Source organism: Leuresthes tenuis, unplaced genomic scaffold, assembly GCF_036924035.1.
Source record: "Leuresthes tenuis unplaced genomic scaffold, fLeuTen1.0.hap1 SCAF_21, whole genome shotgun sequence".
NCBI classification, from domain to species: Eukaryota; Metazoa; Chordata; class Actinopteri; order Atheriniformes; family Atherinopsidae; genus Leuresthes; species Leuresthes tenuis.
In genome coordinates, this window is record NW_027325375.1 from 29772051 (window position 1) to 29800002 (window position 27952).

The 27952-nt window shown below is 40.7% G+C and overlaps 3 protein-coding genes across 3 annotated transcripts in view; all 3 read right to left on the reverse strand.

The window, feature by feature from the left end:
* Positions 1–515: 515 nt before the first annotated feature.
* Positions 516–7622, reverse strand: sms (spermine synthase). Its single transcript, XM_072375178.1, has 11 exons — positions 7467–7622; positions 6191–6311; positions 4093–4180; positions 3943–4007; positions 3662–3837; positions 3385–3541; positions 3192–3279; positions 2935–3049; positions 2763–2842; positions 1970–2085; positions 516–1873 (listed from the first exon to the last, which is right to left on the reverse strand). The coding sequence occupies exons 1-11, from the start codon at positions 7510–7512 to the stop codon at positions 1843–1845; spliced, it is 1083 nt and encodes a 360-aa protein (XP_072231279.1). The 5' UTR covers positions 7513–7622; the 3' UTR covers positions 516–1842.
* Positions 7623–10792: 3170 nt separating this feature from the next.
* On the reverse strand, positions 10793–13153 carry LOC140280096 (uncharacterized). Its single transcript, XM_072375365.1, has 5 exons — positions 13094–13153; positions 12274–12532; positions 11989–12022; positions 11278–11452; positions 10793–11197 (listed from the first exon to the last, which is right to left on the reverse strand). The coding sequence occupies exons 1-5, from the start codon at positions 13134–13136 to the stop codon at positions 10857–10859; spliced, it is 852 nt and encodes a 283-aa protein (XP_072231466.1). The 5' UTR covers positions 13137–13153; the 3' UTR covers positions 10793–10856.
* An 860-nt stretch (positions 13154–14013) lies between these two features.
* Positions 14014–27952, reverse strand: part of LOC140279227 (ryanodine receptor 1-like) — a 46361-nt gene continuing 32422 nt past the window's right edge. Inside the window, exons 83-107 of the mRNA XM_072374325.1 lie at positions 27807–27886; positions 27636–27712; positions 27472–27545; positions 26841–26858; positions 23663–23743; positions 23475–23563; positions 23029–23157; positions 22846–22950; positions 19229–19310; positions 17820–19141; positions 17582–17664; positions 17313–17469; positions 17123–17209; positions 16713–16982; positions 16491–16621; positions 16361–16403; positions 16146–16279; positions 16002–16062; positions 15768–15914; positions 15551–15685; positions 15315–15471; positions 15116–15180; positions 14935–15035; positions 14654–14705; positions 14014–14574 (exon numbers count right to left, since the gene is read on the reverse strand). Coding sequence (XP_072230426.1) covers positions 14479–14574; positions 14654–14705; positions 14935–15035; positions 15116–15180; positions 15315–15471; positions 15551–15685; positions 15768–15914; positions 16002–16062; positions 16146–16279; positions 16361–16403; positions 16491–16621; positions 16713–16982; positions 17123–17209; positions 17313–17469; positions 17582–17664; positions 17820–19141; positions 19229–19310; positions 22846–22950; positions 23029–23157; positions 23475–23563; positions 23663–23743; positions 26841–26858; positions 27472–27545; positions 27636–27712; positions 27807–27886 — 3776 coding nt within the window. The 3' untranslated portion in view covers positions 14014–14478. The remainder of the gene's footprint in view (positions 14575–14653; positions 14706–14934; positions 15036–15115; positions 15181–15314; positions 15472–15550; positions 15686–15767; positions 15915–16001; positions 16063–16145; positions 16280–16360; positions 16404–16490; positions 16622–16712; positions 16983–17122; positions 17210–17312; positions 17470–17581; positions 17665–17819; positions 19142–19228; positions 19311–22845; positions 22951–23028; positions 23158–23474; positions 23564–23662; positions 23744–26840; positions 26859–27471; positions 27546–27635; positions 27713–27806; positions 27887–27952) is intronic.

Genomic DNA, 27952 nt, shown 5'->3' on the forward strand with positions numbered 1-27952 from the left:
ATTTACTGGCACAAATGCAACATAATATTCGTAACTGAAGATAAGCTTTTCTCTTTTTGCTGCCTTAGACGATTACATTTAAAAACACAGGCTCATTTTTATGTGGTCACCAGTTCCTTCTAAACACATGGAGGGGAAGTTTGAGGCATTAGATGGAAGCAGCAGCTTCTCCAGTAAACCTTTAAACATGAATACATTACATCTACATGTAGCTCATACAAACGCCAGGTAAATGTTCCGATCGTCAGAGTAAAACGTGCAGTTTATGAACAAAGTCCTTCTTTTCAAAGATCTCACTACAGAAGCCCAGAATGGACAAACCAGTTTTACTGGTCCTCCATTCAGGATCTTTAAACTATCCTCACATCATATATAGCCCCTCAGCAAACTGACAGCTGAGGCAATTGTCTACTTTGGAGTTTAGGTACGAGTTCACTCACAAAACAAACCGGCTGCAGGTCTTCACATGTGGGTATTTTTGCTTGAAAAATGACAATAAGCCAGTCACAGTTGAGCCATTTTCCTCCCAAAGCATTTTAATAGATGATGGTCACAAAATTATCTCAAGAGGGACAGAACAGCATTTGGTGAATCTACAATGAATAAATAAATGTCCCACAAGGTCCATCAAATGTGCTGTGTACTGTATATATGCAAGCTACATTCACCGTCCTTTACATGCACCTAATATAAGAAATATATCAGGAGAACTCAAAGGTGCTAATTAAACAAAACATAAAAACAGCACAAGCGCAGAGGTGGCAATAATGAGGAGGAATTGTTTCCCTTTTAAAACACAACTGGACTTCAGTTTCATTTGGCAAGTTTTCATGCCTCGATACGACCTGAAATTATCAGATCACCTTTGATTGCAGTAACAAAAGATAAGCTTAAAAGCGACTCTTGTAAGGTAAGCTCAAAACTCAAGATTAAAAAACACCAAAAAAAAAAACAAAAGAAGAAGAGGAGATTACACATTTATGGTAAGATGAGTCACACCACATCATCAGTGTATCAAATCAGTGTTTCAACATCTAACAGTTCTTTCAGAGCACATGCACATTAATATGTCAAACCTAGTCACACAACCAAAATACAACAGATGACTCGTAGCAAACAATGGTAAAACACAAGTAAAACAGGGATGAGAAGGGTCAAGGTGGGCCGACAGCGAGGGGTAACGAAATCATCTGTCACCTGAAGATGGAATCAGACTGAACACAAAGCTCTTTTTTTTTTTATTTCCCACACCAACATGGCTGGAATAAGTTGGAGTGTTTGTTGTTTACAGCGCAGACCTGAGCGCTGTGAACAATAACTGCAAGAGGAGTGTGCCTGTTCACACCTGACATTAACGTGTGCTGGATGATGCGATGCTTTAAGCCATAACTCAGACAGCACTCTTTCAGGAGAGTGTTCCCCAGCCCAGGTAAAGCCAGCCAGGCAGACTCCCACCAGCTCAACACACTACTTATTTGGCACCTGCAAGCAGAAATGATGCACTATTTCTATTTCTACTAGAGTCTGGAAGGACGATTCGATCACAAGTGGTCACTTGAGATGCGATCGCCTGCTGGGGGGGGGGGGGGGGTAAACTGATTAACTTACGAGCTGTCAAACATGCTTGTTAATGCCAGGTCTGCACAGGGTCCGTAAACAAATCAGAGTCAGTAACTATTTCATTTAGCTGTTCTTTTAACCCACATAAGAAGGGATTTATTAAATGTATGCATTCACGTCACCTTCAGTCTGAGAGCACCTTTGAGGGGACAGGAGAAGTGAGAGCGTTCCCACGTTCACATTCCAGCTGCTGGAAATTTAAGTAGAGGATACTGGAGGTCTTTACTTCTTCCACGCAGTGTAGAAAACCCATCTGACACAGGATCATTAAGGACTGCACGTTTTTAAAAGGATCGTTACGATGGAACCTAGATTTCACCGTTTCAGGCCAACCTTGAAAAAAGGATACTGCTCCAGGTAGGAGGGCACACACACCACCTCTTTGCGGAAGTCCACGGGACACGAGAGCTTTCCCAGCTGTTCCTCGTACAGCCTCAGTGCCTCCGTCAGATTCACGCTGTTGCCCTGACGACAAGAGGAAGAACAGGAAGTTCAGCAGACCTGGAGTTAATTTTCTGTTAAAACTGGGATGTTTGCATCAGTTACTATAACCATGTAACCATGCCAACGGGAAAGTTTTTTTTACATGTGAAAGCAGCTGATTGAACTTTCCAAAGTCTAAGAAATTCCTCAAATAAGACCCAACATCAGGTTGGGTTGAAGAGGAGATGTAGGACAAGAGAACAACAAACAGACATGGACTCCAACGCCCATTCATACAGCTGTCAAACTATACAGGTGGACAGAGACTGCAGACAGGGCGGGAGAAGTAAAGGAAGAGGAGGGATTTCAGTGCTTAACAACAGCTGGATATGTTACTGAGACATGCTGCACACTGTTAGCTTTTAGCTGTGACTTTCCATCCATGATGTTTACCAAGAGAGTTCATCCACGCTACACGGCGAGGCTGCATGTGATGTCATCGACTCAGGCACTGCCAGGCATGCTGATGTCATGATATTTCAATCACGCCTCTCTTTGTAACACTTCAACGTTTGACAATAGATTTTTATTGCTATTGTATGTATCTCTCTACGGGAAAAGTTTGATTTTCTTGGACTGATAAAGTATTATTCAATTCAACTGAATTTACCACCAATATTGCAAGTTGTTCTCTATAATTACTAAATGAGACAACTCACCTGTGTGAAATACCTCCCTTTGGGATGCAGGACACGTATTGACAAATCTAAGATGAGACGCAGGAATTCCCATGTCGAGTCTGCAGAAACGCCAGAAATTAAACAATTGCTTCTCCAGAATGCCAGCACACAACACAGCAACAGACACAGCAGATTGATATAGAGCGGAAACCTTCTTCTGGTGCAGTGGATATTGGGATTGCAGTTAGGTCATTAATTACATAATCGAAGGTCCTTCCTTCCTGCACATACTTCTTCAGCAGGGGGACACAGTCCTCTATTAGTATCTGTAACCCACGAGAAAAGAAGATTTTACATGATGGACAAGATTTAGCTTGTAAATATGTTCAAGAGCACCTAAAGAGGTGCCAACAGAGACTTAACAGAACCAAATAAACAGCGAGATGTGTGGATTCATCCAGAACTCACTTGGTAACAGTCTCCCCTCAGGTTGTCAAGGATATTGCCGCAAGTTTTTCTCATGTGCATCTTGCACCCGTCTATCACCTTCTGGTCAATGTAGAGGCTTTGTTAAGGCAAAAAACAGTCAGGCCCAGATGCTAATGTTACATTCTGTGAGAGAAGCCGACGGGAAACCAGCAGAACAGAATCTAGAAAGGATATCTCCACCATGGTGATCATCTTTGGCTTTTGTTTGACCAACTCAGCAAGGATGCCTCCATCCCCTCCTCCTAATATCAGCACCTCTTTTCCAGCGTAATTCTCCTTTCCATTGCCTGTGATTGCCTGGGTGTAAGCTAAATCACTCTCTGCCAGGTCTGCAAGATAAATGCATCATTTACACAACCACCACCCATTCATTTAATGTATTACACTACACTTCTATCCCTGCAGATGTAGCCAAACTCTTGTGTGTTCTGTGGTGTTTAAACACTTACTGACATCTCCATCAAGCACCAGGATATTTCCATACTGCTGTGAGTGCAATATCTTTATATTTTGGTAGGCAGAGTCTTCTTCATACACCACCTGGTCAATATCATACTCCATCAACCTGCCGTCAGCGGTGGGCCAGTATCGGTCAACTTGTGCTCCTCGCATGAGGACTGGGAGCCTTGAAGGGAAATAGACACAATAGATACAGTTGATCATTGTAACTGCAGCTTGATGCGATACAGTGTTTATATATGAGTGAGCCATGAACTGTCCTGATCCTTACTTCTTAATCCTTGCAATATTGCCATTTAAGAGAACTTTTAACTTCTTTTCCAGTGCATTTAAAAGCTGTGGAGAAAGAACATATTTGTAAATTCAGGGGTAAAAAAAAATAAAGAAGTATGGTGCATCTTTTGTGTTTTTAATCACTTACATTGTCTAGTTGTACAATGTTATCCTCTTCATAACACTGCAGATCAATGGTGACCAGCCCATGGGAGTGCACACGCAGAATGACAAGCCTGAGATGAAATGACACAGAGAGTCAACATTTAAAACATTTTAAACCTGCTGAAGTCAGATAAACTGAACCCAGATAACGTGGTTGGGAGTGAATTTCTCCTGCATGGACTCAAACTGATCTGTGTGCGCCGCACATGTTCCTGATTTACAGTCTCAAGCTTCGAGTCGGAGAAAACAGAGGATAAAAAAAAGAAAACTAAAGCCAACCAATGTGCCAACAGCTGAGTGGTTGGTCTGATACAAAGAAGCCACAGGTGGAGCTACCAATACAGCAGAGTTGCATCAATAAACTGACTCCTGTCTTGGGCCTGATGCAGCTGTGCATGTATACTGAGTGATGTCCTGTAAAAGTAGAATAACATTAACCCTATGTTCTGATATCAGACACTGAATGTTCTATTGCATCTTTTATCAGATCATTTAATGTGACACAGCAGCTTATATTAGTTAAAAGTAATTTAGGAAGCAGTAAGACACGGGACCGAAGAGCTTCAGCAATACGACTTCATCCACATGAACAACAGAACATCACGCCTTCGTGGGTCACTGAACAGGCTTATTTTGAGGCAGCCTGGTGTGGTTTTCTCAAGAAAACACAGTGAAATGTCCACTGAGGGCACTGCCATCATGCAGGGAGACAGCTTCAATACAAGCTGGAGATTTATTGGGGTTTGTGTCTAAGACGAACTGCGTTAAAGCGGAAACAACGTTCTGGATGGCCAGAAAGAAACGATGAGAAAATCATTCAGAGCAGTCAAAATGATGGTTAAAATGTCATAAATTCAGTTTTAACAAGTCAAAAAAAGCACGACACGAGGTGCCGGTTCGTTGGCTGGCTGAACAGGTTCCTCATACACAGAGACCAAGGGTCCTCAAGGCAACCACTCAGGGGTCAAATCCTGGCCCGGGGGCTTTGCTGCATGTCAAAAAAGTGCCAAAAAAGTCTTTAAAAAAGCATTGCTCCGTCTGCCAGGCTTTGTCCAGCAAATAATTCAGAGTTTAAGCACAAGCAGAAGCATTTCCTGATGTGAATAAGAGCAGAAATAGTGTAGTTATAAACAGATGTTCTTTTTGGAGTCAGATGAGTATAAGTTTGAATAATATTTCAAAGTGAGGATTAAACATTGTGACTGGAAGACGTTCATGTCAGATGCAGCTGTGTGTAAACTAATGGCTCACATGAATTAGCAGATTAACGTTGTGTCCATGTCACCAGTGTTTTTTTCTATAAATGCTGATGTGTAGAATAAAGGCAAACTTCTGTTTTAGTACCCAGAGAATGACTAACATGAGGACTACAAGCACACGCTACAATGAGGCGTGATCAAACAAGGCGGCCAGTCTACGGCCAACTTATCTTTATTTGCCATCACTGATAGAATTACTTCATCATATGCAACTTATTTACTTCCAAACGTTTTCTGGTGACTTCTCAGTTCTGTCAGACATTTTTAGAAAAGGAAACTGTGCGACTGTGCATGAATTACTAATGACTTCATTCCCAGTTTATTAGTTTGAGAAAAATAATGCAGTTTGTTAAACTCTGCATTGGCGACACGGACAGATCTTTGAAGAAATAAAAGACACTCATGCGGGCAATAGTTTGCTGTGAAAATGGAAGTGACAAGAAAAAACGGCAAATTCCAAGACACACTCGGCCGGTTCGCGGCTGTTCATACAGCTGAGGTGCATAAAATATAGAAGAACATAGAGAAAAGCAGAGATATATGTGTAATGGACAGGAAAACATCTGCACCTTCTGCCCTGCTGTGTGTCTGCTCCTATGAAAAATATGTCCCAACCCAAAGGACTACCATCCATAAGACTCTGCAGAGGACTGTGCATTTCTATAGATTAAATAAAACAGATGCAGCTTTAACAGATACAGAGTGAGGACTTTGTTACTGTAAGTGCTAAAATGCTTTGAGCATTAAAATGAGATGGTTTAAATTTATGTCAGATACACCCTCTTATTTTAAAAGGCAAGAAAAGAAAAAGCTTGCTCCTACCGTCCATTCTTGCCAACAAATGTAGCAAGGTATCCATGCCCATTTGTGTCATGAATGGTCTCCGTCAGTTCCTGCTCATGGAATATGGACAGCAGACCAGGAACTATCGAGGCAGAGTCAACTGAAAAGAGAGATAAATTAATAAAACTGTAGCAACAACACTACAATATACTCTGCATCAGTGGTGAAAAGCATCCGAGGATCCTTCACTTCAATTAGCGGCAAGAAAACTAATTAAAACTGGTGCTTTACAGGGAACATTTTAAAGTTATGTTTTTAGTAATTGATTGATTAATTGTACCCAAGTCTGATCAAATAAGTCCTTATCCCAACAGTGGCCAAGCTTATAGTATACCATCATATTCTGTCCTACCCGATTATCACCAGATTATTACATATGGTTTCAAATTTAAGCAGCATTTCAGTACTGGAGCTGTTCAGCTATACTTTTCAATACTTTGCAGCTGCCTTCATTTCTTAACACCACTTTCTTCTTTAATTTGATAAGTTAAAGCTGCTTTTTTTTCCCATAAATAAGCATTTCCATTCTGTTTTGCTCTACATATCCTAAACGTTAACGAGACTTTCCCTTTTCTTACAGCTTCATCCTTTGATTAGGATTCAATGTATAAAACACTGATTATTCTATCAAATAAGATTCATTATCATACATGAAGAATTCATGATGTAGTCCTACTTAAAGGGAATGTTTGATCCCATTTTTGCAATAAAAATTAGCCTTTTTTAGTTATCATACAGTAAAATCTGTCTGGCTTGGGAGGATTTTCTAACAGGAACATTTAAGTTGGTCTGATCACTGTTTCAGAGCTCAGTCACACTCGCGGATGTCTCATCGCCACTGTTCGTTAAACGTTTACAAAAAAAACTACAAAAATTACCTAAAAATGCGTCACTTCCTGTGCGACAGCGCTGAATTCAACATGCTTTATTCACATTGTTCGCCGGACAGATACGGAGCCGCTTTCAAGCGCATTGGGACAGAACAGGCGATAAAATCATATGAAACGTTAAGGTCCACCACACAAACATGCCAAGTGCAATAAAACAGTAATTTAGGGTAAACGCTCACTTTTAACCTTAGGTTGACGCACATGTGTGAACCACTTCCGGAATACATCAATCTAACGCTGCTGCTCTGAAGGACAAGACTAGCAGATTAACATTAGCTAGCTAAACAGCTAGCATACAGCTCCGATGCAATGACTATAAACTGAATATACAGCCTATATTCAGTTACTCATAGCACCCTTCCTACCTGCAATAGAGAGGTTAAAGTCGAGAGTATAATGTCGCACTGCCATGTCTCTCTGCAACCGACATCCATGCCTGGAACAGCAGGCTGCGAATATTTATGTGCAGAGACAGAGGGAGGGCCCTGCTACCGCTGCTACTACCGCTACAACTACACCGGCCAAAGGAGGCGGGGCCAACGTGCTGCGAACGTGTTGAGCACTGGCTGCGGCTCGCGGGAAGGCGGAGTTGGAGTAGGTCACCATCCATCGCTCAAGACGAGTGGGAATTTCAGAAGGCCAACACCTGCAAAGGAAAAGAAAACAGAATCTGTGGAATGAGCAGCGAGTCTGTTAAAACCACCGCAAGGCAGTAATGTTCCCTGTGAACAGCAAAACAAATGCTCTGTGGAATGGCATCTGAATAAAGTGGCCTGCAAGAGATAGAAAAACAGAGTTATACAACATTAGGCATGATCGTTTGCCCTGCAGTGACTGAATGGACTGGGAATTGATTTGGACTCTGAAATTGCATTTGATAATACATGCAAATAAATAACTCTTCATTTATTTGTGAATGCATTTATGTACAGTTTTAGAACTGATGTTGTATTTAACCTGATATTTGGGACTAAGATTATTCCATCCTTTCATCCATTTTCAATATCTGTTTAATCCGTCGGTCTGTTCTTGAAAACTTTACGCTTGTTTTATTCATTCACTCACTCCTAAAGACAATTTAGAGTCACCAATGAACCGAACATGCATGTTTTTGGACGGTGGGAGGAAGCCGGAGAGCACCCACGCATACACGGGGAGAACATGCAGACTCCACACAGAAAGGCGCCTAAGATTATAGTGAATTGTGATTAATTTTGCTGTGGAAGAGGACATATATGTAAATCTTATGTAAATTAAGCATTTTAGTTACTAATTTACTGAAAAAATCTGTGTCATCATCCTTTAACCCACAGTAGTTAGAAGTGGGGGAGCAGGTTTTGTATCTTGTTGGCATTTATCAGTAATGTGTTGACTTCACAGTGGTGCTTGCGTGTTAAAGCTGAAGCGGGAAAAAACAAGTTGCATGTTAGAACATGACAGGTGCAAACACACCTGAGCATATTGCAATCAAACACAGATTTGTGTTGCTACATTATATTATATTATATTATATTATATTATACTATATTATATTTTATTTTATTTTATTTCATTTTATTTTATATTACATTACATTATATTACTTTACTTTACTTTACTTTACTTTACTTTACATTACATTACATTACTTTATTTTATATTACATTACATTACATTACATTACATTACATTACATTACATTATATTATATTATATTATATTACATTATATTATATTATATTATATTACATTATATTAAATTATATTATATTATATTATATTATATTATATTATATTATATTGTGACAGGCAGCCGTGGCTCAGTGTGGGTCGTCCAATAACCTGAAGGTTGGTGGTTCCACTCTCACTGCTCAAAGATTGGTGAACTGACAGCTGGAGGGTTGGCAGTTCACCGAGGTGCCCTTGAGCAAGGCATCGTATACCCCCATGCTCCCCAGGCGCTGTGAATGGCTGCCCACTGTCTCTATGAGTGTGTGACCCTGTGCATGGGTTAAAACCGGAGGAAAAATTTCGTGTGAATGCATGTTTGCATGACAATAAATCTGATCTTAATCTTAATATTACGTAACATTACACAAAGCAGTGCATCAAAACAGGCTAGAGCCAGCATCTATGATCTCTAAAAAGACTTATAATGGAGGCGGTGCTTGTGTTTATGTAATAGTTTGGTACATAAAGGAGGCTGGTATTCACCAGCTTTTTGCTGCCTCTTGGGACAGAGGGGTTTGCAGTCTATGGGAGGGTTCTGTATTACACAGAAATCTCTTCTGATTAATATCTTGAAAAGGGTGGAGAAACACTCGAGTAATCTGTCTGCTGTCCTCACTGTGTTTATATTTTGTTTTAAGTTCTTACACTTTAAGCTCCTTCATTTAGATCATCAACCCTTCAGATGGTTTCTGAGCTCTCTCAGTGATGCAAAGCTTGTAAATTCTTTGCAATACACAAGCATTTCGCTGATGATAGCTTAAGATTTACATACAAATTAGATGTAAAAAAGGCTCATTTGTGCTGATACACAACTAAAGGTCTTTGTAGTTCATCAAAAATGATTGTAAACATCACAAAAGAAGTAATATTTACTCGTTTCTCCAAAGGACAAGAACTGTAAGAATGTTTCAAGTTAGTTACAAAACAGCCTTGTCCTGAATTGAGGCTAATAAACAAGTCCAATCAGGACATTTAGGGACTACTGTTTGGAGGAAGGACCTCTTGCTCTGTTCTTTGGTGCCGTGGAGCTGAAGAAGCCTCTGGCTGAACACATTTCCATTGTTTAATCACTTTGTTCACCGTCCTCGTGGTTCTCTGCAGCGCCGTGCACACAGTGTGTTTCACACCAGAGGTTCAGCCGGTCATTCAGAAAACATTCACTTCCTGGTCTGACTAAAGCTTTTTAGTGACTGATTTAATTGGCAGAAAGAGGAAAACAAGGTGAAACAAATTTAAACACATTTGCTTTATTCCCGTAAGTGAAATGGGGTAAAAGAGACATAAATCTACTTCTAAAATAACACGTGTGAAAGGATAACAGTAATATGAACAGAAGAGGACGCTTTAAAGCAGCTCTGTGGTTTGTTTGTCTGTAGTCTGAGGTCACCAGAGGTCACCAAATCTAATAATCGTCTACAGATTTATTTAAATCCTATAAGGGTTATACAATAAGTATTATACTTCTTAAAAATGATGTAATATGCCAAATCATAAAGAGTACTTCATGATGTGTTTGAATGAATAAGAAGCCTACAGCTTTTCATGGCAGGACTAAAGGAGGTTTGAACATGAAAGTTACATATTTAGATAAAATATAAGCTGTTACTCAGCTAAGAAAGCACAACGAGAGCATATGATTGTAATGAAAAGGAACAACACAACAAAGTGAGATATTTCCTCAAATGTGTTTTCTAAAACTGCTGCGATCGATATTTTATACAATAATGTTAGAAAAATGATGAAGTTACACTATGAGAAAAGGTTAATGTGAAGATAAACGGCATGAAAACAAACTGATAATGACAAAGGTTGTGGCTGTGATGCACTAGATATTTATCACTCAGGTGTGCAGATGCTTTTTGTCAGTCTTGTCCTCACAGTTGTTTCTGCTTCCCTTCAAACCCAGTCTGATATTACAGCCTATCACCCTGATTTTCAATTTTAAAAAAAAGCAAGCTGGCTTTTAGATGGATCTGTCATTTTGACAAATCAAAGGGGGGAACTTTACACACCACCTGTGTCCGTAACCTCCAGGCAGCACGTCATTAGAAAGTAAATCCACCACAATCAAAAGCATCAAAGTCGGAGTCTGCCACTTCAAAGTCAAAGCTGTTGAAGTGAGGGGTGTTGAGAGCAGAGCCTCCGAAGTGGTAGGATTCTGCAGTGTTTGTCCCTGAGAAATCCGTGTTGAGTGGCAGGTCGGCTTTGACTTCCAGATTAGAGGGTGAGCATGCTCCAATGTATCCCATGGCAGAGGAGGTAGCAGCCCCTCCCATCAGCAGATAAACTGCCTTCATTGCTTGGGCATTACTGATATTGCCATGGCGCAGACATCCTACTGACTGTGGACCTCCTCTGTAATGTTTAGCACGGGGAGAATTCCTGCCTGTTGGATTAAGAGCTTTGGATGAAACAAACATATTCACCTTTGCAACATGAAAAACACCCTTTAATACCCACACTCACCTTTCTCCATCGGGTAAGCAAGAGCTGTAGACACCGAGGAGGACGACTCTGTGTCACTGGCAGGTGGGGTTGTTGGATCTTTGTCCAGAATTTGCTCAGGCACCAGATCTTGAAGTGTAATACGTGGGGGTGGCACATGGTGCCGCTTACAAGGGCTGAGGGGTGATGAGAGACTCTGGAAATGAAAACCAGAACACGGCAAAAGAAAAAAGGAGGTTGATACAGATTTAATTAATCAAGAGTTTGAAATCCACCAAAATAAGAAACAATAAAGTGTGTTTTATTTATTTTTTTGGTTGGATGGTTCACTGTTAATGACTAAAGATCCAAATTTAACCAATAAACAACTGGTTCATCTCATATAACACTCATCAGCTCCAGTTACTCATCATCAGACACGAGGTACTCATGACAAATAAAAATCATCTTTTCCCATTTTAACTCAGATACATCCAGCAACATTTATCAATCACACCCACAAGATGAATAGTAATCACACCTCAGCAATAAGGATGGTCTAAAACAAACATTCAACGGTCTCGTGTGTTTTTGCTCTGCTGTGATCATGTTAAAAACACATAATCACAAAATACCTGCTTCAAATTGTAATGTAAGGATGTCAGCAGGCTGACATTAGCATGGAGCTCAAGCTGGCCTTCTGCCATAAGGCTGCAAACCAACAGTTTGAATAAGAATACTGTTAGAACTCACCTTTTTCACTTTTTTCAGCGTATTGACCCATTGACTAAAAAGGGGGAAAACAATAATTCTGTTACCATCAACACATACTTTGAACTGTGTATGAATAAAACAAGTTTTCAAGAACAGAATTAGCAGCAGCACTGTTGCCAATATGTTCCAACAGCACCATACTGGGTGGTGTGATGAGCTGTGTGAGGTGTCCCACTGAGACAAAAGATGAGCTGGAATGGAAAATATGCGGCTGGCTACACCAGCGTTGCTTACACTCTGTCAACTGTACAAATTCCACCTGACCTGCAGTCTGCCGGGGTTTCAGCCAGCAGCAACAAGAACTTATTTTGGAGGAGGATCAGAGCAAAGCAGCTATCTCTGCATGCGCCAGATGGTAGTTTAGGCAGGTCCAGGATCTCCTTGCCTTCCACAATTCGCTCACAACTGCTTTGCAACAGCACCAGCTGGTCAGGGGGAGACAATGCATCGTGGTACACAAGGAGGCTGCCTTCAGGGGTCAGTCGCAGAAACCTTCTTTTCCACTGCTTAAAGATAAATCCGCCTGGAGGAAAGAAACAGGGTGGAAAAAATAGTGAGTGGTGCTGGTTGGGAGAAATGATGCTCAGAGCTTAATAACAATATTTGTCGTGGTCGCAGTGATCGGGGGGGGGCAGAAATTTACATGTGGATTAAGAAATAAACATTGTGTTGTTCTATAATTCCAACAGATTAGACGGAAGGATCAAGAGTCTGCAGATGTTGGGCTCGACGAATCAGACAGCTTTAACCAGAATGCACATCATTTCTACATATATATACGCTGTAAACAGAAGGTGTGAACCAGGACACAAGAGTTACAAAACAGTTTGCAAAAAAAGATCATGTAATTATTTCAAATGCTCACAACCTGACGGATAATAGATGATTTAATCATATTTACACAAAAAAAACGATAAAATCTCCACCTTTGTTCAGCATTATACCAATTTCATTAAAAACTGTGACAAAAGCAGCATTTTTCAAAGTTTGACATCAAAAGTGACACTAAATCTACGAATAACTAATTAATTCATTAGTTTTGCTCCCAAAATTTTGCCATATCTGCAGCGACGATCCTACTCACCATACATCTTGAGCACCCCGCGGTGAATTTCAGAGACATTCATGTTCTCAACTTGTGTGGCACAGTGTTGAGCCTGTGTGACGGGCTCAAAGAAAAATGTTTGAGAGGATGTTTGGAGAGCACATGATGTTCAATGTGAGTTTTAATGCTCATCCTTAATCCGCACTCAGCTGGGATGCTCCAGAGCCGTAGATCAGCAGCTTGGTATGATAATGGGCTGTGATGAAACGTTAGACGCAAACCGCTGGAGTAAGATGAGCCACAAACCGTTTTTAGATCTTTCTTTTTAATATTAATTCAGTTTTACATGCACAGAATCAAAAGTGACTCCAAATCTGTTTCACTAAACCTTCTTTGGCAGGTAACAAATGTACACTGTGAGTAATAAATAAAAAATGACCAGAATACCTCTTTCGTAATGTTTCGTTCCACAACAAACATGAAAAGACAAAACACACAGTTTTAGTCCTTCCTTGAAAATTTATTTGTGAAATTGGTGTATTTCCACTTCACAGGTTAATTCAACCACAGACATAAAAAATTTAGCTGAAAAATGAATAAACTGTGACTTTATAAAGGTGCCGGCTAACACAAAAGTACATTTTGATGACCAAATATCTATTTGTTTCATGACAAATAGCTGAATCCATACCTTAAAGGCAGCATAATGGGACATGCATCATAAAGCTCGGGTCTGAAGATCTCTGCTAAATGATTAAGAGTCGATGAGTGCAATTTTTTTCATTTGAAATTAAACCAAAATATCATAAAGCAAACATTAATCTATCTTAACTTACTTTCATTCATCTTCGTGGAGTTGTTTGGTAGATTTTGAGTCACATACATGCATTTCACACACAGTTTAATAAAGTAATAAAGTACAGCATCAACTCATTGTCACATTGAAACTGTTTTATTCACACTCCCAGACTTTTACTTTTCTTGATCAATGAAATAAATAAAATAATATGAATTTAAAGATGAAGGAGTATCTGAAGAGAACCACACAATTCAAAATGAACTTTAACCAAAATGCTAACGTATGAAAAAAGTCAGCTAAAGTGTAACGTTAGCTTCAGAGTAACTGCATTCGTTTCCATTCTGTTCGTGGTGGGAAGCAGGCGACCCATCGTTCACATTCTCACATAAAAACGTTCTTAAACTGGTGTCGATATCTTCACGTCATCTCAGATATGAATAAATTAGAGTAAATTTTAAAAATCATATTGATATTAGCTGCAGTTTCTTAGAAAAAAACGAAATTTTGGCATTGTGCTCATGATGTTTTGTCAGCGTCTGAAAAGATTAAAGGTCAGTATCTCTTTTTTAAACGACAGAATCAGTTCAGTGAAGTAGCTGCTCAGTATTTGTACAGTCCTCGTTGTCTAGGAAAGCTGATCCTCGTACTGCTTTCTGAAACAGTCTCCAGCAGGGTAAAAGTCCCAGCATCGCTCCTGGTACATCTTCCACACGTATGACTCCTAAAAGCAACAGAACATGCATTTAAAACCAAGGACCTGACAGGAGGAGTTAAAAACTATTACCGAACCCCACACTGACCTGCCCAGTGTGCTCCGTCTCATCTTTGTTAATGAGGTACATTAAGAAGAACCTGGAAAAGACTCAGATATCAGCAAAGTGTCCGGAAACATTAAAACTAATCTGATAAAGTCTGCTTAGGTTCTACATGCATACATAACAGTTTAGGGTTAGCAACTCAGATAGAAGCTGCTTTATACATTGCACAGTTGCATTGTTTTTAATGTAAAATCAAATAAATCAGTTCATATTTCCTAATCCATACATGCACTTAAACTGTCACACAGAGGAGGAACACTCACAAGTAATTGGCCAAGTTGTGCTCATCAAAAGTGTGGGTCTCAAAGCCATGAGGCGTCGTATCAAAGTAGTCACTTCCAATGCCGCATATGAAGCATTTTGTCTGCACAGAGATCAATAATGATGATTAAAGCCACTTCTGCTGCATTACATCAAGAGAAAACTTAAAGCGCTTAACTTTACCTCCATGTCCTCCTTAACCTGCTCCTGCTGGTCTCTGAGTTCTCCAAAGGCATCAATGATCAGACCTGATGACATAAGAAATGAAGGTGATCATAGAAATCTATCAAGAGCAAAACATGCTTTCAAGGAAGTCTTCGATAGCATTACACCTTCTTCCTTTATTTCATTCAACTGAAATGAGAAGAACGCTAATGTTTACCCTGAATAATGGCCAATAGAATGACAATGACGAAGAAGAAGAAAGTTATATCAAAGACCACTCGATAAAGCTCGTATTCATCTCCGGCGGGATCCTCTATCTCATCCCCGATGCCTCCACCAGCGCGCACGCCAACGTACATGTGGAAGAGGTAACACTGTAAAGGAGAAACGCGAGAAAGAGAGCGTGAACCGGGAGCTGCTGGAGGTTTCATATTTCCCACAGCAGGAACTTACAGTCATCATGTCGTCACATTTCATGTCCGGCTCATCTTCATCTTCGCTTTTGTTGTAAAACTTGCGGAAGAAATTGAAAGCGACCACGGTGTAAAGGTACACCACCACAGCCAGCAAGCCCACCGTCATCATCAGCTAGCAAAGACGAGCAAGGAAAGGAGTCAGGACACTGAAAATGAAGCCCGCGGGGCATCGTGAGGTGTCTTTCTGCTCTCACCTGTTTGCCGTTGTGTGTGACCGAGGACAGGATCGTGCGGAGAGTCTTGACACCCATGGCGATGTCCAGCAAGTGACAGGCGAAGAAGAAGTTGTTGTAATGTCCAAACAAAGACATCACCAGGTACCAACAGAGATAAAGGAAAGTCTATGGAAAGATAGAGTGGAGTATGTTATAGTACAGCATATTGGACCATAATATGGACCATATAAGTGTATTTGGGTGTTTTCTTACACCGTCTGTGAACACAACCCCAAATTTCCAGATCTGGTACTTGATGTCAATGGAGGTCACCCTAAAAAACCAAAACATGCATTTCAGATGACTACTTCAAGAACCGATGTGACCAATGAGCCTTCAGTTTAAACTGTGCCATACCATGCAAACACGGAGTTATCTGGTTCCTCCTGTTTCTTCTCATGCTGCTGACTCACGTCCAGGGAGGCTAAGTCAACACCCAGGAGCTCGGCTATTCTTTCTCTCCCATAAATGTCTCCGTATTTATCCAGAACCTGGACATGGAGGTTACAAAGCACTCTTACATTTGCTCTGATGAGAGCTTTTTAATACCACCACAAGCAGATGCAACTCACCTTTCGTTTAACAAATTTATCCCAATAGTTGTTTGGGAACGAGCTGAAAAGAAAAAGGATATTATTCATCATTGTAGAAGAGAAGAATTGACTTAATTTTGACACCATTTAAAATGATTCTCCCCCGTACGGTGTATTCAGGACTAGTCGATCCCACTGGCCCTTAATGTCATCATCCTCAGGCTGCTCAGTGATGTAAAGACCGTCAAACTCTAGCTTTCTTGCAAGTTCTTTCTCCCTTTTAAAGATCACCAGTGGAATCTGACAGAAACAAATGCAACTGCTGTTCAGAACAACAAAAAATACGGTGGTCCACATGGTAAAGTGGTTCTTTACTGTGAGCCCATTATACCTTCAGACAGTTGTAGCCGATGATACAGATGAATGAAATGACTGTGTGCAAGATGGCAAGGAAGGACAGAGTGGGCTGCATGTATCCAGTGCTCTCCTCTAAATAGAAATAAACTGGAACGTCTTCGTCATCCTCATCTCCGTCATTCATTCCAGATCCTTCTGCCTCTTCCCCTGAGCCTTCAAACAGGCCAGAACCCTCAAACAGGCCGCTCCCTTCTGCCAGTCCAGATCCTTCCATCTCCTCCCCGTCGGGTGGAATTTCAGACACCTGAACACGGTCGTGTAGAGACGAAACTGTCAGAGCTTACTTCAACTGAGACACAGACAGCTCAGTCTATCAACCAGACTTCCAGGGTTTAACTCATTTAAGAGCAGTCAAAAGACACAAAAACATCTCCATCTTTTTACCTTGTAGAAGAGCAGAATGAAGTTCAGCGCGAATGCAAGGAACAGAGCCAAAAACCGCAGATTGTAGAAGTTCCTGGAGAGGTAGTTCTAGCGAGGAAAAACGTGCACGTTTTAACCGATTCATTTGAAAATGACTTGACTGTTACACCAGAAAACGACTTCTGAAACAAAAAGGCCGAAAATGTGTCACCATGAATTTATTTCTCTGGGTTTCCAGCTCAGTCCAAATTTGAAAACCTCCATCCTTTTTCATCTTCTTCTCTTTTTTTGCCGAAGTTTTCTTTGGTTTCTTTGGTTCTTCTTCTTCACTCGGGGGTTCTTTCTCCGTTTTTTCTCCATTTTCAACACTAAGACCCAAAACACACAAGGGCTACTGTACAATAACTGTTTTCATCTGCAACTGCTGCAAATGTACAACCCTTTGAATTCCTTTGAACCTCTTAAATGTAAAAGACTTACTCAGCCTTCTCAGGCTCTGGAGGCGTTTCCTCGACAGGAGCTGGCTCGGGTGGCTTTTGGCTCGCGTCAGACTCTTCTGGCGCCTTTAAACAAAGCAAATCAACATCAACAGAGTAGAAAACCTGATTTTTTCTTACTTTTTCTGTCACCAAAAAAATTTAGATGAAATGCCACACCGAGTTAAACCTTTTGAATCCCCTAAATATTACTATTAATCACTCGTTAATTAAAAACTTGCCATTTTTCTCTTTGTTATGGGAGTCCCCTCAGGAGTTGGAGGTTCAGCAGCTTCCTCTACACCCATATCTCCAAGTCCACCCGGAGCATCAATCCCTGGTATCCTTCCACCCTCCTTTTCCTGGGTATCCTCCTCCTCCTCTTCCCCACTCCCAGTCTCACCGCTGTCTGTCACCCCTCCGGTGTCTTGTTCTTCACCGGTCCCTGGCTCCCCTGGTCCATCTCCGTGCACGTCGTCCTGCGTGGGATCTGGCATGCTCGCTAAAATCTCTGTCACGGTGATATTTTTAGCTCCCTCTACCAAGCCACCTCCAAACAGCGCTTGCCAGATGATCATGAAGAAGCCTTTGCACACATTGTAAATGAAGTGTAGAATATTCATGAGGATGGTCCAGAAAAACCTGGACAGAGCCACAACAATCTCCTTGAAGGTCATCTTCCTCACTCTGCGATACTGTCTGCGAAGGTTACGGAATGTGAAAATGCTGAAGAAGCCCAACATGCTGTTTATAAAGTCTGCAAAGGCAGAAGTTGATTCTGGCTGCCCCTCCTCGCCATTACTGTCCTCGTCTCCTCCTCCACCTGCTCCAACAGCTGGTCCTCCCTCACTCCCACCCTCATCCCCTTCGTCATCCTCTTCCCCCTTTTCCTCTTCCTCCTGCTCTGAAATCTGGGAGGCTATGTTCATCTCAAAGATGGTGTCCTCACAGAAGTTGACGAACATCTCCATCTTCTCTGATTCCCCACCCTCATTGACCACGTCGAAAATGAACTGCCGTTTGGATTCTCTGACTTGTGGCATCTCCCACTGTCTGCGGTTTACTTCGCTGATTTCAAAGTAGATCCGCTCAATCTTCCTGCTGGCGCCCATTATTTCAATCCGGCCCAGGAAGGGGCGGAAGTAGTTGAGCACACTCTCTGCTTGTTCCAGGAAGTTCTTCAGTCTGGTGTCATGGGGGACGTGCTCAGACAGGTTGGTGAGCAGCACCGCGATGTTGAAGCCGATGTCCTTGGCGGGTTCTTGGAAGCGACTGGCAAACTCCTCGTAATTGATCATGTCATTCTCATCTGCCTCTGAGCAGGACAGAAGAAACTGGATCTCAGAGGGGGAGTACTGCTTCTGACTGTCCATGGCCTTCTGGAAGTCCTTCTTGGAGATGAGCCCTCGAGGGTCGGTGACATAATCGCGGAAAGCGTCCGAAGCCACAATGTCTTTCAGTTTAAGAAACATGTCAAAGAACTTGAGTATCATTTCCACGTTGCTGGAAGATTCAACCAACATGTCCACCATCTGGCGTGCGATCGTCCCATTTACGATGTTTCCTGTAATAAAAAGATAAAACTAAGAGATTTGAAAAGGTTTTAAATGTAAAAAAATAACAATTAATCGACAGACAAAAGCTATTTTACCCTCCAGTAACGAGAGCAACATAACAACCATGTCTTTCTGGAGGTCCAGAAGCTCCTTCAGCAGACCAATCTGGCTGGAGTCCTGTGACCATAAAAAGATTCACAAGATCTTACAGTAATGACACCAGATGCCAGATTGCTTTGAAACATCAGGGGTCCGTGAGGAGATGCACTCATCAATGAAATCAAAAACACAAGTGAACAGTGTCAGGGGGTATCACACAGAATTCCTTTAACATGTAGTTGCCCAAATACTTGTTATGACATGTGGTGTGCATTCTAACCACTTTGTGTTGCATTTGATCACATTCACAACAAAGAGGGGAAATATGTAGTTAAGTTAAATTTTCACAATGTTAAATGACGTAAAATTGAACCAGACTCTTCCAGATGTGCGTTGCATCTGGTGTGAAAACATCTGTATGTCATTTTTGAATTGATATCTACGACATTCTGTGTGTGAAACTGAGCACAAGTATTCTGTACATGTATGTTATGACAGATATATTAATTCAAAGCAACACGGTACCACAAAGCAACACACCACAAATGAAAGATGGCAACAAAGTCATAACCTCTGTTAAATGTGTGCACACAGGATTGATGCCACATAAACATGTATAGTCCAACACCAAATAATTTACGCCGACAGTGGAGGTTAAAAGCCAGTCCCTCTCTCAGGAAGTTTTGTAGTCACCTGCATCTTTGATCACAATGAAATGAGTCAGCATGTCTGTTCCTCCTTATAATCTCGTTGGATTAAAACTGCGCTTTGATTTTCTAGCAATTACATAACAAGGGAGGAGCTTTTCATTAGAGTAGGAAATTGAAATGTTTCTAATGTGTCACAGAGAGCAAAAGCTGCTGTGGGCAAAGGTTTGCTTCTCAATAATTGATTGGTGAGGGAATCTAAAAATATCTGAGAATAAAAACGACATACAGTTCATGTGGATTAATCCTCTGCAAAGCATATCAGAGTTTAAGCTTAGATCAGAGACCATGAAATGCAGTGTGTATTACAGCAATGAAAGTGTGTTGCAACACTCAACAAGATGCTAAATTATTTGTGTTTTACATACTCAAGTCAATCTTATCTAATCCAACAGTAAGCACAGCATCTGACACTTCAGAGGCTTTCATTGAGTCCTGTTTATGAAGATATATCTAATTAGGACATTTTGAATTGGCTGATTTTCTCTGAATTTTAAAAGCAGGTGGGTATAAAACAGCCTGAAAAGACAAACCATCGCAAGATAAACTAGTTAAGACAATGTCACATCAGTAGAAAAATAAAAGAATACATACTTTACCCTGCATTGACCATGTGGGAGACAGTTTAGATAATCAATTATTCACGTGTAAATTAATTACAACATTATCACATTTTCAGAAATACTCCTGCGTGTGACACATTTCCTTCACTGGGCTGTTAAACAAATCATAGACTTTCTGTGCACCTTAAAGTCCTTAATATAGCTTAGATAATATACAACGATTAGAGCTTTGTTCATCCCGTTAACTGTAGTATACAGAGCTGCTAATACCCGTGAGAATATTGACTTAAGTTGTATCTTAGACTCGTGTGTTTACTTGGAGATGTGATGAAAGGTTTAGGCTCACAGTCTTTGTGCTAATAATAAAGACATCCTACAGAAGTCATATTGTGCAGAGTGGCAAAGTCAAGGGATTTCTTTGACAGTACTTTGACCTTTCTTTGATTTGAGGTTTATTTGCTTTGATATATATAAAAAATGCAAACTTCTCCAGGCACTGTGCTGTCTGTGTGTGTAAAAATGCAAAATACAACCTTTTGGATGCGTTTGTATCAGATTTGCTCAAAATATGAACAAAATGATCCGTATTTCACTTTGATTGGTTAACACCACTCCTCCATCGTAGCAGTAATATCAGTAAAAGTGACTTATTAAACATTTAAGAGCTCCCCCACCTGTTTTCATGTGCCATTGTTGAAAGTAAATGTAAAGAAACATCATGTGGAGGACTGAAACTGTCATTATCCAAAACAAATACAAAAGTTTTTTTATCATAAAATGCAACTAAAATTAAATAAAAAAAATAATCTAGGAAAAAATAATCAAATAAAATGTAAAATAAATATATTTTCGGCTTTGATTTTAAACTATTGTTGCTATTTATTTACTTTGGAGTTCAGTCTTCAATGTGGGAATGTAATTTCTTTCTTTTTAATTTGTTATTCCTGTATTAATTAATTAATCATTTTCCTTTACATCAAACTGATCTATTTATTCGATAAAAAAGATCTATTTCTTTATTTTATTTTGCATTCTGATTTGCTTTAGTTCATTTCTTCAACTGATTTTATTTTTACATGTATTTACTTCCTTTTCATTTCCCCTTTGCATTTTCTCCCCTTATTTATTCCCCCAAAAACTATTTAATTCCATGTTTTCCTTTTGATAAATCTATTTGACAAACAGACCTGTTGGCATATTTTTGTATTTATTTGGGATTACGACAGCTTCAGTCCACTTCTAACTGCAGACAGGTGCAGACACACCATTGGGTCACCCACAAAAAAGCCCTGGAGTCCTGAAATGTTCCCTTGATATTCTGGAGGAGTGGCGTGTTACGCAGATTTCCACAACAGATTTGCTCTGTACTTCTTTTAACACCCTGTGTTTTAGATAACGTAGATGTTAGCTGCACCCGATCCTAAATGTGGATCCCAGCAGAAGTATCTCCCACTGTGAAGGCGCCCACACATCCTCCTGAAAATCTCTGGTGGTTATGTTTGAAAACGGCTCAAAACTAAATTTGAAATCATCTCAATCAGGTTCTTTCAAGCTCCGTCGTGTTTAATTTTATTTTGGATCCTAATAATTCAAAATAATCCTAATAATCCTAATTATTGATAATTAATTAAGTGAAGAAATCTGTTTGGAACAGGTTTCATACCAATATTTATGTCATTAAATGCATAATAAGGTCATTTTTACATCCAATAATTTGACTTATGACAGAAGGAAAGTGTTTATCGGCCCCAGCAGCATGCACCACACTAACACCCTGAAAGCAGGCCAACTAAATGAAACCAAACCCCTTTTAGTTATATTTTTTATGCTTAAACTACAAATTCAATCCAGTGAATGGTTGAAATACTTCAAGAAATCCAAAGTGACTTTACACTCCAAATGTAATAATCTAACAGATTTCTCATCACCTGAAGCGTGTTCACTTTGAAGTGTATAAGGAAGTGTGTTTTTATGTCGTTGGGAGGAGCTGTTGAGTCCCCAGCAGAGGTTAACCGCTCATATCTAGGCTCAGATGTCCCTAAGGCTTGGCACAGATGAAGGAGATTTAGTTTTGTTCTGTGATTTTGCTTCTTTTCTCTTGCTGAGACAGTAGGAACACGTCTACTCTTATACTTATGCTTCATAACTATGACCAACAGGAGCCAGAATTACATGTTGGGAAAAATATGGAAAACATGTAACTCTAAAGAGTGCCAAGGTATTCATGGTTGATTCTAACTCTTGATCGCTGAAAATAAAAAAAGGTGTCATAAGACACATAAATGCAACGTCAGCGTTGCATTGACATGCTTTGAACTTGACTAAGGAGTTGAATGTGTGTACCTGTGCCAGCTTCATCATCATGTGTGCAAAGACATGAAGGAACCCCACAATGGCATCCCACAGCCTGCTGTGGGCGAGGGACTGCTGGTTGCCAGTGCATGGACCCTACGGAGAGAGCCTGAAGGTTACACACAGAAAAACAACCAACCAGCCACATTAATGCATGATTTAATCACACTTTACCTGAATGTATTCGGTTAAACTGTTGAAGATCTGCTTTGCAACAGTCATTGCTTTGGAGAAATTCTTTTTGCCTGGTTCATCGATGACATCTTTGCCGGAGTAATACCAGTAGAAATCACTGATAGATTCCTGTATTGATACAATGAGTGGAGTATTAATATAACACACTGTGGGGGTACTTCTGATCAGTCTTAATTAATCACGCCACATAGAGGCTAAAGCAGTGTTTCTCAGTTCCGGTCCTCATGACCCACCGCCCTGCATGTTTTCCATGTTTCCCTCCTCCTCCACACCTGATTCAAATGATCAGCTCGTCATCAAGCTCTGCAGCGGCCCGATTAGGAGCCAGTCCTTTTAATCAGGTGTGGTGGAGGAGGGAAACATCGAAAACATGCAGGACGGTGGGTCACGAGGACCAGGATTGAGAAACACTGGGCTAAAGGTACCTGAAGCCGAAGGAGGTAATCTACGGTGCAGATGATGACATTGATGGTGGTTGTGCTGCCGATTTGTGTCCGCAGGTAGTTCTGAAAATCTACCAAAGAAACCACGAGTTAGTCCGCTTGCTTTTGATGTAAATTATCACTGGTTTGAATTCCCTGCAACTTTGGTTTGAAACATCGGTGACTCCCACCGTTATTGTGGCCTTCGCAGAGCAGCTGCAAGAATCGGAAGAGGTCACAGGTAAACTCATCATCAGACATCACTTTCTCATCTAAACAAATGGAAACAAACGAAATGAGTCAAAGTGTGGCATTTAAACCAGATCACACTACATAAAAAGGCAGTTTTGCTGCATAAAGACAGTGTAAGGATAATAAATCAAATTCATTTCTCTACTTACCATCATCTCTAAATGGATTTTAGTATCCAACACTGCAATTACCACCTCTGACAGAGCGTTGCTTGTTACGATAAATTAAAGAATGAGTCACACTAAATTACAGAAATAGTATTCATCGAAGAATACAAATAACCAGTCAGAAAACTGACTGACATACAGTCACATGTCATACAACATACAAGACAGCCAGCATCACATGCACGTTAGAACAGGTTGCAGTGGAAAACTGACACAGTGACGGACGTATAGCCACATGAACATTATGTGTTAACTGGACAAACAACAAGAATTCTTGGCTGCACAGATAAAAAAGACATCAATATAGTTAAGACTTTGCAGTATTCAGGGATGAACTGATTAACCATGGATTTATTGCACATTTTATATATAGAATTACATGTATGTTATACCCAAGAACTGTATACCACTCATGATCAGCAGGTGCTGGCTCCTAAAAGTTTCTGGTTCCAACTCCTGTTCAAAAAGAGTGAACTTCTCTCCCGAAACACAGAGCCAATAACTTTTACCAAGTCCTTATGATGTCATTGTTTGATTTAAACTCTTACAGTCAATGTGCTGGTGGCAAACATGAGTAGATAACAGATCAATGCTTCATAATTATGCCTTAACTAAACAAACAGATCATCAGGGGATTCTGATACTGAGGTTTTGTATTGTTTAAGTATGAGTTAATCTCATTAATAGTTCCAAAAAAAGGTCAATTTTCAGCCTAATGATAATGATACATGGAGGAATCAATAAATGCTCTTTAAAAATCTATCGACCAATAGCCAAGAGCCTCAATGAGTTGAAATACATTTAGCTGAACAATAGAAAAAGTGAAAAGAATGAAATGTGGGACAAGCTCACGCTGGCTGTCAGTTGTTAATGTAGATATGCAGCAGATGTGCTGCGTGAGGCAAAACAATCAGGTTCTGTTGGGCTTCCTCATCTAAACTGTAAACCACTAAATCACAAGGATTTATTAAAGAAATAATGCACTTACAGTTTGAAGCACTTTATCCAAAATTCAAGCTTTTCCATTTCCTCGGCTGTCACATCAAACTGGCCAACAACAGTAAAGACACCAGGAGAGAACATTTATCTTTGTCTTCTGGGAACTATTCCAGATGTTCGGACCCTTCATCAAACCTACTGGTCCGGCCTACAGGCTAAGAATGATACTGACTGATTAACCTGTGAGGCCAAAGAGTTCTGACCCAGCATCCCGGGAAGGGAAATGGGTCGACTCATTCCATACATTACACAACCGCATCATTTTAAGACACTATACTGCCAAAAGTATTGGCTCATCTGCCTTTACACGCATATGAACTTAAGCTACATCCGACTCTTAATCCGGAGGGTTTAATATGACGTCGGCCCACCCTTTGCTTAGGTTTAGGAGTGTTTATGGGAGTTTTTGACCATTGTTCCAGAAGCTGATTTGTGAGGTCAGACTGATGTTGGACAGAAGGCTCTCAGTCTCTGCTCTAATTCATCCCAAAGGTGTTCTATCGGGCTGAGGTCAGGTTCTTCCACACCAAACTGGCTCATCCATGTCTTTATGGACCTTGCTTTGTGCTCTGGTGCGCAGTCCTGTTGGAGCAGGAAGGGTCCATCCCCAAACTGTTTCCACAGACTTGGGAGCATGAAATGGTCCAAAATCTCTTGGTATCTGAAGCATTCAGAGTTCCTTTCACTGGAACTAAGGGGCCAAGCCCAGCTCCTGAAGAACAACCCCACACCATGATCCCCCCTCCACCAAACTTTACACCTGGCACAATGCAGTCAGACAAGTACCGTTCCCCTGGCAACCGCCAAACCCAGACTCCTCCATCAGGTTGGCAGATGGAGAAGCCTGATTGGTCCCTCCAGAGAAAACATCTCCACTGCTTTAGAGTCCAGTGGCGGCAGCTTTACACCACTGCATCCGACGCTTTGCATTGCACTTGGTGATGTATGGCTTGGATGCAGTTACCATGGAAACCCATTCCATGAAGCTCTCTACGCTCTGTTCTTGAGCTGATCTGAAGGCCACATGAAGTTTGGAGGTCTGTAGCGACTGACTCTGCAGAAAGTTAGCGACCTCTGCATCTGCTGACCCCGCTCTGTCCTTCCCAATCACTTCCACTCTGTTGTAACACCACTGACAGCTGACTGTGGAATGCTTAGTGGTGAGGAAACTTGTTGCACAGGTGGCATCCTACCACTGAGCTCCTGAGAGCGAGCCATTCTTTCACAGATGTTTGTAGCAGCAGTCTACATGCCGAGGTGCTTGGATTTACACACCTGTGGCCGTGGAAGGGGCTGGAACACCTGAATTTAATTTATTGGATGGGTGAGTGCATACTTTTGGCAATATAGTGTAAAATACTGCTTGATTTCTTCTTCTTTTTGTTTCCTTTTTTAAGTCAGTCCACCACTGAATACATACTTAAACACGTTAATGCAGCACAAATCAAGTTAAATGTCAGAGAGGTTGGGACATTGTCCATCAAAATGCTGAAGGGAATCCAGTGAATGATAGAGTACATCAGGGAAAGGGTTTACACATTCTTTAGACATATGATTTGAATCAACAATAGCTGTTTCATCTTGAATGAGTTTTAAAACTTGACCCCACTTTTAAAGATGAGAACAGCCTCTCAATAAATCACGACTAAAAAATGTGCAAGATGTTATAAGAGTTGAACTCTATCAGAATTCATCAAACTATGTTCACGAAAGTTTCATTCACGGTTTTTCATGAACAGAAAAGATTCGATTCCCTTCACTGCATTTTGAAAATGAAAACGACATGTGAGAAGGGCACGCAAGCTATGAACATGAAAGATGGACAGAGGCATCCAATCCTCTCTTGATAGAAGTTTTTTTGTTAGAAAAAAGAAGTGATGGAGCCAGAGGGACAGGGGAAAGATAAAGGAATGAGAGAGCAGAGAGGCTAATGGAGAGAAACATGATTTACCCCGATCTAGGTTCAAGTCTGAGGACCATGAAAGAAGGGACAAGGGAGAGGTGGCAGTGATCGTGGGGAAGGGAGAGAGGATCAGTGTGTTGACAACAGTAGAGGACTAAGAGATGAGGAGGGGGAGATTAACAACATTCCATGGCAAATTCATTCAGCTAGAACTTCTAATTAACCTCCAGAATTAGATGACAAAGTAGGTGAAGTCCAATAGGCATCTCAGACTACTCGACGTACAGAGGGACAACTTGAACTAAGTTCAATTTAAAGTACATACATGGAATCATTTCACAGTGTTAATAATACTTCATGCTAGGAAACTGATCATTCAATTCAATTAAAAATGTGTCCTGGAATGCCACGGATGGTAAGCATGTGCAGGAAAATGAATGAATTTATATATTAATTCATATGACACAATGAAGAATGGTATCGTTTGGTACTTATTCTTAACAGCAAACCACTCTGAATGATGTATATTAGACTCGTGTCTCATTTGAACACATTACTGTGTGATGAATGAGTGATAAGTAAGTGTGTTCAGCTACAGAAACCACTGCCTCATTGATTATGTAACAACAGGGTGATGTTTGCCTGCTGTTTCTAAAGCCGACAGAGTGCAGACACTTACTCGTGCCTTCCTCTGACACCATGCCGAGCCCCTCTGCCTTGTTCTGCCTCTCAAAGGCATTCAGATCCAGGACACTGAAGAGAAGATAAACCCACGTTTACTTGTGCATCCCTCATGCTTCACATTTAGACAACTGACCTACCCTTTAGTGGCTAAAAACTGACCAGCAAGTCTGCATCAAAGCCTGGACACTCAAAAAGAAGCCAACATCTTTCTTGTCCTTCAGGTATTCCAGCATTTTCTGACAGGATAGAAGGAAAAATCCATAAAAAAATGCTCATTTAAAGTTGATTTCAAGTTGTACAAATTGTAGGGTTTCCTTAAAAAGCACATACCCTCTGAACTTCACTGTTTCCACCATTTAAGATAGAGATACCCAGCTTGAGGGTTGTGGATACCATCGGGCCAGTTTCACCTACAGAAAACAGGCAGCCACGTGCACACGTGAGGCAGGTTTGGAGGGAAAAAGTGTCGACTAAGC